Here is an 11429-nt window from a genome sequence, read left to right as displayed (position 1 = left end):
GCACAAACTACATTCCCACTCTTCGAGGGACAAACATGCTCTGCCAGCGCAGATTCTCTTAGTCAACCTTGTGGGGGCTTAAGCAAAGGGATGTAACTGTCGAATTTTTTTTTTTTTAAAGGAAATAATCACTGCAAACGATAGGAGAACCAATCTTCTGTTTTAGGGCAAGAGATAGTACAGGTAGTCCTGCTGGTAGGCACGGCAATCCAGCATTATTTTGAAACTCAATGAAAGCCTACCTAGGATCTGAACTTTGAACGTGTTTTGCTAATAACTTTAAAATAATTTACAATCCTTCGCTTCTCACAGCCTCAATTGGGATTTTCACCATTTACGTAACTGTTCCGGTGCTTGGGGGTTCCCTCTGTTCCTTGTTTGGGCTCCGTCGATCTGGAAGGGCGACGCACTTAATGAAGAAGTTGAAGGCGAAACACCTAATGAAGAAGACGAACACATCTTCACACTAGTAATTAAAAATATTTTTCACAACAGTGAGGAGCCGACATTCATGCAACATGTAGCAATTCGGGAAACTTTTCCCTAGAAAAAACTTGTTTTTCATAGGAAAGGAAGAAACCATTAAAATCCCAGAACGTTGCCTGGAAATAAAATGCAACGTTTTAAAATTTTCTTACAGTGTGGTAATAATTATACAAACATGTTATGAACCAATCTTTCTCTTCCTAGTAGAAATTTCTGGTTGTAGTAGTAAAAAAAATATGGAACTTCGTCATCTCTATTCGATTACATTGTCATTGGGTCAACAGCAGGGATGCTAGATATACTTTTCAATACTAGAACACCAATGAAAAATAGAATCTTGAGACGACGACGAAGAGCTTGGTTAAGGTTCAAGATTTAGGATGATAAATGGTTTCACTAATAAATCATACAGAAAACCGTGGTTAACCAGAGTAAAGTCTTTTTAATCATGAGCAAAATTAGTCAATTCCAACCAGTTTAAGATCAAAAACAAGAATATGGGGTCACAAAAATTTCGTTTGCTCTTGATTCTAAGACATATGACATTTAGGTATGTATGGAACTACGCGTACGATCGCACAAAGCTCGCTTCCGAAACACAACAGAACATTCCAAAAGCAAGCTTTAGCCAAGCGGCGGAAATAGTTCTTCCAAAAATTTTCCAATTTTATAGAAGGCAGTGCAAACGTTTTCTCAGAAAAACAACAACAACAAAAAACAATATATCAGTCTTTCACCATTCCGTCTCATCCCCAGCTCATCCTTCATAATCGTGCCGTTATCAAAAAGTTGAGCTATAAAAAATCTTCCTCACGCCACTTGAAAGGTGAAACTCCCGCGCAAAAGGATTTCATTCCAAATTGTGTCAGTTCTTCCTTCACGAAAAAGGACCCGAAACGACCCTTTCAGGCTCAAAACCACTTGTAAATCCTTATTTACAGCACGATCCAAAAACCTGTTAAAGCACTCTTCAAGGTAAAATATTGGCTGCTCATATGCATGAATCCAAGACTGCCAACAACGGTCAAACAATCGCTGTGGTCTTTTATGGACCAATTTCGTAAAAGGAATGAAAGGTTGCTAGGGTATAAAGTAGAAATTTGCAAAGCAAGTGGAAGAATGAGTAGTTCTTCATACTTAAAGGTGGCTTACATAAACTTCTTAGAGTCGCCGGAAAGTTTATTTGGCACATTCGGAGAGTCCAAAGAACAATCTGGAGGTAAGGTTAAGTCTTCATAATTTTCAATGTGCTTGTGAGCTAGTCTTCACGGAAAACATTTTTATGGCTTTAGTTATGCTTCCGATAGTAACGGTGATATTGCTTCCGGCATTTTTGAATATTTTCTGTGTACAATTATAGTTTCTAAAATTAAAAGCTTGTATATAAGTTGGGGGCAAACCTAACCTGGAAGCATTGCGAAAACAACACAGATCTTAATCACAGCATTACAACGCTGCCAGGGGGCAGCAGGCTCTGTGGTAGAAACTTCCTTTTCTAAGCCGAAGGTCGCCGGTTTGATTCCGACCGGTGCCCTGGGTGTTATTTCCTTCTCATGAGTTGCAAATGTTTCTGAGTCTGTACGGAGGTAAGACGTTTTGTACGCAGTCCTCAATGTTTGCGAAGCTGTTTAGCTTCTGTACAAATAAATAAATTAATTAAAACTTTGTCAGGTTGGGTTTTCCCTACTTGCACCCCAGTAACAGTAATGTAATAATTCAATAATAAAATAAAAGCAATTGTTTAACATAATGCTCAATTTATGAGGATTTTAAGAAAAAAATTCAGTGAAACCTCGACCATATTTTTGTTTCATGCGAACAATACAAAATGATACTTAACTTTAAAAACAAATATAAAAATGATTTTAGTCGCACTTTTCCTGAGACATTATTAAAAAATCTAACTTATAAAACTTCTGACAGTTCGTTACGATAATTTTGTGAAAGTGAGAAAAAAAGAAAAAATCTTCTCTTATTATATAAATAACTGTGTACTCCAGTTCTCCAAAAACATATTCAAATAAAACTTAAGGCATAATGTCGTACATAAAAATGACATCTGTTCATATGAATATTCCTATTTATGCTGATAAATGTATTTTTTGCTTATGTAAGTTCTTATTGTTTTTAACCTATTGTCGAGGGACATGCAAAATATGTTGTCACTTATAGCATACAACGTTCACAAAAAAAGTTTTTCTTTCTTTCTTTCTTTTTTGAAAGTGAATGTGAGATTTATTACCATTCTTTAAAAAAGAAGCTATCTTTCTCAGTTAATTAACATATTGTAAAGATTGTTATCTGTTATGAAAATTTAATATGTGGTAAGTTTCACGCACATGATGCTTAATCAAGTTTATAAATTCATATTCAAAAAAGTTAAAAGATTCTCGATAAAGGTTTTGTAGATTTATTGAAATTCGTTTTCAATTATTTATTTCACTTTAATCAGAATGAAGATAGATCCTACAAAAGAATTTTAAGAACTTCGGAAGACACTACTCTATATTCTCATTTCTTAAAGTGGAATTCCGTTGAGGTTTCAAACTCTTCTCAACACATCTGTTCTCTCAACAAATGAATTTCTCTGAAGTAAAAATAAATTTTGTGTAAACTTTTATAAAAAGACAATGAATTATGTTGCAGATGTTAGGCATTGATTTATGAAGATGCTGGATTTGACTTTTATGTGGATTTGTTTCTTAGCCATTTCCAAAATTACTGGCACTCTGAGTTGTTACCTACCATCGAAAGGTAAATATAAATTTTATCCTTTCAGTCTTTTTTTTCTGCCGATTGATAGCATATTTTTCAGTATTTTGTTTAATGAAGGCATATTATTTCACAACAGTAGAACTACCTACTTTTCTTGCATTATAGTCTATTGTCGAAAACGTATTTACCTTTTTTTGCATTTCAGGGATGAAAAAATAATGTTAAATTATGACTATATTTTTTAGACTTAATGTTCTCACGGAAGGGGCTCAAAACATGCAATGTTGTCCTTTTCAAATTTATGCAAAAGAGTCATTTTATGGCAAGTTTGGGTCCTAAAATTAAAATTCGAACGTTTCGGTACTTTTTCAGCATTTGAAAATCCTCCTGCGACCCTTTCTAGGTGCATAAGTAATTCCCTGCCTACTCAGGATAGGCCTCATTTAAGAATGTGAAAACAACTTAAAATAACGAACTAAGGAGGTGTTCCAACTATTTCTTGAACATCAGGTAAAGTTTATCTTGTGTAGCTTTTTAAGGGATTTAACATGCTGCAAAAATCAAACAAATATGACTTTTTTTTTTCAATAAGAGCTCTCAAATTTATAATTTTTTTTAAAAATTGGAATAAAATCATGGAATACTTTTTTTCTAAACAAAAGATATCCTATGTTCTATTTTGCACCCCTGATAACGTTTATACAAAATTTCGTGATGATCGGTTGAGTAGGTAAGGCGTGAAAAGGTATAGCCAACAAACAAACGTTTGGCTTTATGTAATACTAGAAAAATACCCGGCGTTGCCCGGGTCAGCAATAATTGTGAAAAACAATCGTTACTTTCATTCGTTTTCTGTTTTGACTGAAAGAACTCAAAACACACCGCTTTGACGTAATTAAAAACCGAGCTTCTTCCTTACCCATAAAAGTAAAATAGCAATAAGTATAAAGAATGAAATAGTATTCAGTTAGAAACGAAAGCACGACATTTAAGCATATAAAACTTTGAAGAATTTTAAAAATATGGAGTTTCACTTGTTTAAAAAGATTTATCAGTTAATACATGAAATTTACATGAAATTTACTGTTTTCCATTGTAACTTTTTTAAACTAAATTTTTAGAAGTAAATTATAGCCTATGTTGCTTCCTGCTACGTAGCTAGCATCAGAGAAAAAATGGTTAAAATCGGTCCAGTAGTTTTGAAGCTTACTGCGGACATACATACAGAAGTAGCCATTTATGTATATAGATACACAGATGTTTTAGGCCATGCATATAATCTGGCACTCTATACAGTGCTTAGTGCAGTAGTTTAGTACTTAATATTATCAGTAATATATATGTGCACTTTGATTTCAGGCAAGTCAACAGGTGCTTGCAAAATTCTGTCTCAGTATGTTATAAGTAGAGAAGGTTGGGAAGCAAATGAACCAATTGGAATCATCGACTGTTTCTCAAGGCCAGTGGAATATATCATAATTCATCACACAGTCACCGGTGCTTGCAGTACTGGGACTTCGTGCAAGACTTCAATGAAGAAACTGCAGAAGGAACACCAGAAAACGAAAAGTACGGTTTTAGAACTTTAATTCTAAGTAAATTACAAAAGTTCACATAGTAAAAATCTCTGATTACTTACTTAAAGACGAGCACGTTTATGTTTATGTAAACAGATACTAGTTGAGGCAAACTTAACCTGAAGCGTCGTAATGCTGTGATTAGGATCTGCGTAGCCATTACAATGCTGCCAAGTTAGGTTTGCCTCAACTATAGTTATTATTTTTTTCTCGATAATGCTATTGCATTTATATTTTATAAGCGAATATTAATGAGTAAAAGAAATCGATGTTTTTTTTTTCTTTTCTTTTTTTTTTTTTTTTTTGCACAAATCATCGTAATCAAGCTGTGCTTCAAAAAATTTCTCAGAAAAACCACTTTAATGTACTTATTTTTCAGCATTACATGATACCTACTACAGCTAACTCAACCAACTATAAAATCTCATTTGCCAACTGGGCGATTCTCGAGAAAATGTCCCGTGTGTAAAGCTAAGTTTTTTATTTTATTCAAGTAACTATTAACTAAATATGAGATTAACTGTTATGCTTTGATAGTATATTAAAGCATGTATTATTCCCCAACAGCATTGTTTTTTGAAGGCTTTGGTTAGCTGGAAAAAATAAAAAAAAACTGAGCGTTATGCACGGGACACTTTTTCGAGAATCACCCAACTATAAAATCTTTTTTGTAAATATACTATTACTTGTGTTATTAATAAAACTCCTTATATATAATTGTCCAAACATATTACAAATCTTTTTCATTCAAAAATTTAAACATCGTACAACATCGATTTTTTTATAATGTTAAGAAGCTCCAATACATCAAAAAAAAAAAAATAATAATAATAATAATAACATCTATGTTTTTGAACAAAAATTATGAAGTCACATCCCAATTTGGGATAATTCCAGTTTTTTTTTTAAATTTATTTATTTAATTTTTACGTAGAAGATGAAAAAAAAATCTGTAGTAGTGCTACACATAAAGATCTTCCCTCACTTCATTAGGAGCCATTATAATGTCAAGTAGACATTATGCCTACTACGCCTCCCATTTCACGTTTCATATATTTTACACAATGTTTGGAATAATGTAGTGTGAATTTTCGTTTCAAACCATTAACACTTTTCTAACTTGAGAGTGCCTCGTTTTTTGCACTGTATGATTTAAGGGTAGTGCAGCATAAGCTTTTAAGTTTTTAGCGAAGTTCAAACTTTTATAAAACGAGTGTTTTTACCACTGCCCAGCAGAAGAACTTTGGAAAAATGAAATTTAAATTTTCTTTTTATGCTATCAACGGAATTTTTAACAACTCTAACTTGAGAGTACCTCTTTTTTACCACTGCACCATCATTAAACTTCGGAATAGTGCAGCATAAACTTTGGTTCTAGTTTTTTTTTAGTGAAGTTTTAACGTATAAGCTCCCTCTTTTTCACCACTGCAACATTAGCAAACTTTGAAATTGTGCAATTTTATCTGACTTTATTAATATTAGATGTTTGCTGATTTTTTGGATGCCATTTTTTGTGACATCTGACTCGGAATGTAGAATACATTATTTAGAAAGTGTCTGAATATTTCTGTTTTCTTTTTTTTTCTTCTTAATTTATAACTAAGAACTTAAAAATATACAATTCAATTTCCATTTTCCTTACAGAATGGTTCGACATTGGATATCACTTTGTGATTGGTGGAGACAACAGGGCTTACGAGGGGCGGCCATTCTACAAAGCTGGAGCCCACACAAAGTATCATAACAAGAAATCCATTAGCATAGCGTTCTTTGGGAACTATGATAAAGACTGTCCGAGTCCAGAAATGCTTGGTCTTGTCTCAAAGATTGCCTATTGTGCTTTTGAAAAGGTGATTCATAAATTTATTATACTTTTTTTTTTTTTTTGATATAATTTTCAACAGTGAAAAGCGTTCAACACCAAGTTGAGGAGATTGATGACTTTCTTTTGTTTTAACCTTTAATACATTAAAAAAATATCGCCAATATTTTCGATGCCTGCCAATTTTATTAGTTTAATTTTCATCTAGAGACCAATTTAGTTGAAACACATGCAGGAAACGTCTATACGTAATTTAATATGAATTCTCTGACTTGAACAACGTTTAAATAATTTCAAAAACTAAGCATCCCGCAAGGGGAAAGTTTTTGGCTATGACATGGTCTTTACCAAGCCCAAGAAGCAAACTAATTTTGCAACGGTATCGATGATTGTTTGTTAGTTTCTTTTTACTTCCTTTTACAAAAAAGGAAGTATTGTATTCGCGAAAAAATTTTCACTCAAAAATCGCCCTTAATTTCCATTTTGCTCACCCCCAAATGAATGTTGAGTTTTTTTTTCGATTCGACCACATGCGGAAAAGTGCCTAAGAATGTATAGACACGCGAAATATCCATTTTGACCATCACCGAGGTAATTACAACGACTTTTCTCGTGACGTCTGTATGTATGTGCGTATGTGTGTATGTGCGTATGTGCGTATGTATCTCGCATAACTCAAAAATGGTATGTCCTAGAAAGTTGAAATTTGGTACATAGACTCGTAGTGGGGTCTAGTTGTGCACCTCCCCTTTTGGTTGCTTTCGGATGTTCCTAAGGGGGTCTTTTGCACCTTTTTGGGGGGGAAATCATTGTTAATTTCGATGTAAACTCAAGTGGCGTTATAATTTGTCGGACACTTGGCGATATATCGCCAGTCTTTTGGTTGCCAAGTTTTGTCGCCAACTTGGCGAAAAATTTGGCGATTTTTTTTTTTTTTAAATCTGCTTTCAATGTGGCCATTGCTAGTGATATTTAAAGAGTTAGAGAGAGAATCCCATTAAAATTGCAATAATAGGGAAATAGCATTAAATTGGTGTAAAAGGAAGTCATGTGATGCACACATCAGCTCGTTTATGACAGAATAAAAAATACGAAAATTGAAACTGCGGAAAGCAGTTAACTTCCAGATTTATCTTCCTGGATGAACAAATGTTCATCGATGGAGCTAAATCTTTTCTTGTTTAGTAACTTTTCCTGTTGAACATTTTAATTGTAAACATTTTTCACTGCATTTCAAAAAAGTAACAACAAATAAAATAAACATTTAAATAAATTTCTTGCATTTTATCTGAGTGTTCTGGAGTTACTTGGATAAAGTGATAACATTTCTGTGTGTGCTCTTTAAATATCAGCAGCAAAAAAAAAAAAAAAAAAAAAAAAACCGGTTTTGCAAAAACGAAGAAATTTTTGAAGTAAGTTCTTATCGTATTGAGTAAATCCAAAATAAAAATATGTATTCGTAGATAAGCTAGAAGAGAAACAGCGAGCTGCTTTAGTGCTTTGGTTCCCACCCTCTCAAAAAAGTTCATTTATTAGATATTATAGTCCGTGATTATAAGTATAAAAAAGAAAAAAAAAAAAAATACATGAAACAAACACCTTAAGCCCATTTTAAACTTGCAATTTGCCTGTTTTTCGCTTCTTTTTCTTTCTTTTTTTTTTTTTTTTTTTTTTTAAATATCATTTTGTGAAAAAAAAATTTTGTGAGCGAAAAAATGAAGAACATTTCTGTATTAAGTACTGAAAAAATGTGCAAGATTTATTTACCAAAAGGTAAGAAGCATGATCGAAACCTTGTGTTACATAACGAATAAATACCTTTGTGCTGAAAATTAGAACAGTTAGTAATCCAACGTTGTGAAAACGTTGGATTACTAACTGTTCCTTGTGTTACAGTTTAGTATTATCAATATCTACAGATTAGTCCTGTGAAACTCAATATAACTTACTATGAAGAGTTTAATGCATATGATAATTCATAGCAAAAAGATCGCTCTAGCTCTAACTTTTGTTTATCATTTAGACGATCCCAACAGTATTTTCACGTTTACTAAGAGGTTCCCTCGATAGCTCCCCCACGGGCACCTTTCATTTCCACCAAAACGTATACAAACATACGTTTTAATCCCTTTCTTTTTATAATCGATCATGTTCTATTTCCGAGTTCTATTGCTGTGGAACCCCTTACCTCCTCCATGGGGGGTGGGGGAAGGGTAGGAGGGCTAGTCTGACAGATATTTATACAGTAATCAAACTTTTACGTCCGCAAGTACTGCAGAAGAAATTATTTTTTGTATATTTTAATCTTATTTACCGCTATCAAGAGCAATATTTGACTATCAAATGTCTTCTGATTTTCCTAGTAAATCCAGAGACAACTTATTTTGGATAGTCGGGAGGTCAACTCGCGTGATAATTGATGGCAGTAAGATAAAAACGCGTTATATTTTCTTTTCATTTCAATGTACACTTAAATTTTACAGTATGACCTTTTACGTCCATTATCACGACCAATAAAAAAGGATTTTTATTCATTGTGAACTCACTTCCAATTTACATTCTTCCTAGTGATTTTACTTGTAAATCTAACCGTTACTAATTGTGGATACTAGAAAATCGCCCATCGGGATATGACGGGTGAAAATTGCTTCTACATTCGAACGAAGCAATTGCCAGTTTGGTTATATTTCGATAGTTGAAATTTTACTCCTAACTCCAGTGGGTTAACCCTGGATAGCGTTCATTTTTGATCACTTTTTCATTTCTTCATTCCCCTGAAATGACAGTCTTACCAGTAAAACAGTTAAGTTACCCGATCCAGTTTCAGCGTTGTCAAAATAAAGCCTTTCCCTGTATGTTAAACATTGCTAAAACACATTATCAAATTATCATTCCGTGTTATTGTTGATGACATCAGGAGCATTACTCGATCATTGTAAGGCCCCTATATATACGAGCCGACGCATCAGCTGAGATCAGCCTTTTTGGATCGGAGCGCGTGTTTGAGCGGTTGTCTTTTCTGGCGAGTAATCGCGTTTGATGGTTGTTCACTGCGAGCGATTATTAGCGGCACGTGAATTATTAATTAAATAAAGTATTATTTTCGCAAATTTAGCGAAACCCGAAACTTTGCTCTGGTAACCCTCGCAGCGCAACAATGCAAAATCCGATCGAAAATGGCTAAACTTAAGCTGATGCGTCGGCCTATCTATATAGCGACTCTAGATCATTGATTATTATTTTTTTGAGAATTTTACAGTTTATGGTACATAATATATGAGTTCAAAAAGGTTACAACAAATTTTCTTCTCATCTCATTTAGGGATACCTGACAGACAATTTCACTGTAATCGGACACAGAGATGCCTACTGTACTTCCTGCCCAGGAGACGCTCTGTATGCTGTGATCAAGAAATGGCCACGGTTCCCGGAAAGCGTGCCAATTCCATCTTACACATGTGAAGTCAAAAACGATACTGCACCAGAGCCAGAAGTTACAACAACTATGCCAGAAACGCCAGAACCGACTACGGAATTACCCACAACTACGACAGAAATGATTACCACAACCGAAGAAGTAACCACAACACCAGTTCCGACTACAACCGAGAAAACAAGTGTCATACCACTTTATTATTACCTTATTTTCTCCAAAATACCGTTTCCTTGTTGTACGGTAGATGATGATGGATGGGGAAAAGCTAAATTTCCTTGCTGTATAACGGATAAGGATGGCTGGGGAAAATCTAAAGGACTTTTATTACCTCAAGGTATCATAAGTACCGTGAAATTATAAATACAAAATATATTTGTGAGAAACGTATTTATGAGTCATTATTTAATTAATTAATATGATTAAGAGGGTCGACTTGTTTGATTAAATACAGCAAGTATGATAAAATATATGACTTTTGAGGACAATTCCTAAACAAACTACAAAGAACTAACAAACAATGCCTTGCAAGAGGAAAGTTGTTACATCCAACCTTCTTTGTGGTTGAATGCAACATTAAACAAAAAACTGACTTGCAGATCTGTTTTACATGTTACACTAGATTGTCTTATTCTTCTTGTTGTTCTCTTGTGCCAGCTAGGCTGGTAATTTGAGGTGCGCTGCTTCACTTTTTCATCTTTAGGTAATTTGATGTGAAGTCCAACTTTCACAGTAAACACATGCCCTCAGGACCTGTTTATAGGGTAGGCAACCATTCACACATAAAGGAAGGTCAAGGACAGGAGAACGAAAGTACATCCATGCTCAAACCGGGATTCAAACCCGAAACCTCCCCACCCGCAGTCAGACTTCTCTGACCACTAGACAAGGCGGTCAGCTCTCACTCTTGTAATGTCAAAAAATACAAGTTGAAGATATGCTCGTTTTTTCGCGCATGCACTGTTATTATACTGTTTTCTTTTTTCTTTTCTAGACACTTTCACAATAATTAAAGCAATACATTCATGCGTACTAATATCAGGGTTCGAAAATATCGAAAATATCTGATATTTTAATATATATCCGATATTTTCAATCAACACAAACTAAAGTCTTCAAAATAGTAAATGCACCCTCAAATCACTCTCTTTATTTTCTTACATTATTATTACAATATGTAGAATTAAAATTAAGGTATCTCTCATCATTTATATCTAATATTTCATTTTACTTTTCTGTCACTTTTAATGAAGTTAATTTTGCATTAGCTGTTTTACTCATTTTTCATCTGTTAGCTACTTTTACAGTTATATGATTCAGAAATAAAAATATGCATGAGTCGCTGCTCAGCCATATAAGACATTTTTTTTTCTGCCCAATGTTTAATATTTAATTA

The 11429-nt window shown here is 33.8% G+C and overlaps 1 protein-coding gene across 1 annotated transcript in view; it reads left to right on the top strand.

Moving 5' to 3' along the window:
* Window positions 1–1657: 1657 nt before the first annotated feature.
* LOC129223193 (uncharacterized) overlaps window positions 1658–11429 on the top strand; it is a 53396-nt gene continuing 43624 nt past the window's right edge. The window contains exons 1-5 of the mRNA XM_054857760.1: window positions 1658–1705; window positions 3133–3240; window positions 4561–4770; window positions 6423–6628; window positions 9923–10384. Coding sequence (XP_054713735.1) covers window positions 3150–3240; window positions 4561–4770; window positions 6423–6628; window positions 9923–10384 — 969 coding nt within the window. The 5' untranslated portion in view covers window positions 1658–1705; window positions 3133–3149. The remainder of the gene's footprint in view (window positions 1706–3132; window positions 3241–4560; window positions 4771–6422; window positions 6629–9922; window positions 10385–11429) is intronic.

This window comes from Uloborus diversus, chromosome 5 (genome assembly GCF_026930045.1).
Source record: "Uloborus diversus isolate 005 chromosome 5, Udiv.v.3.1, whole genome shotgun sequence".
Classification (NCBI taxonomy): domain Eukaryota; kingdom Metazoa; phylum Arthropoda; class Arachnida; order Araneae; family Uloboridae; genus Uloborus; species Uloborus diversus.
This window is presented reverse-complemented; position numbering and strand designations above follow the sequence as displayed.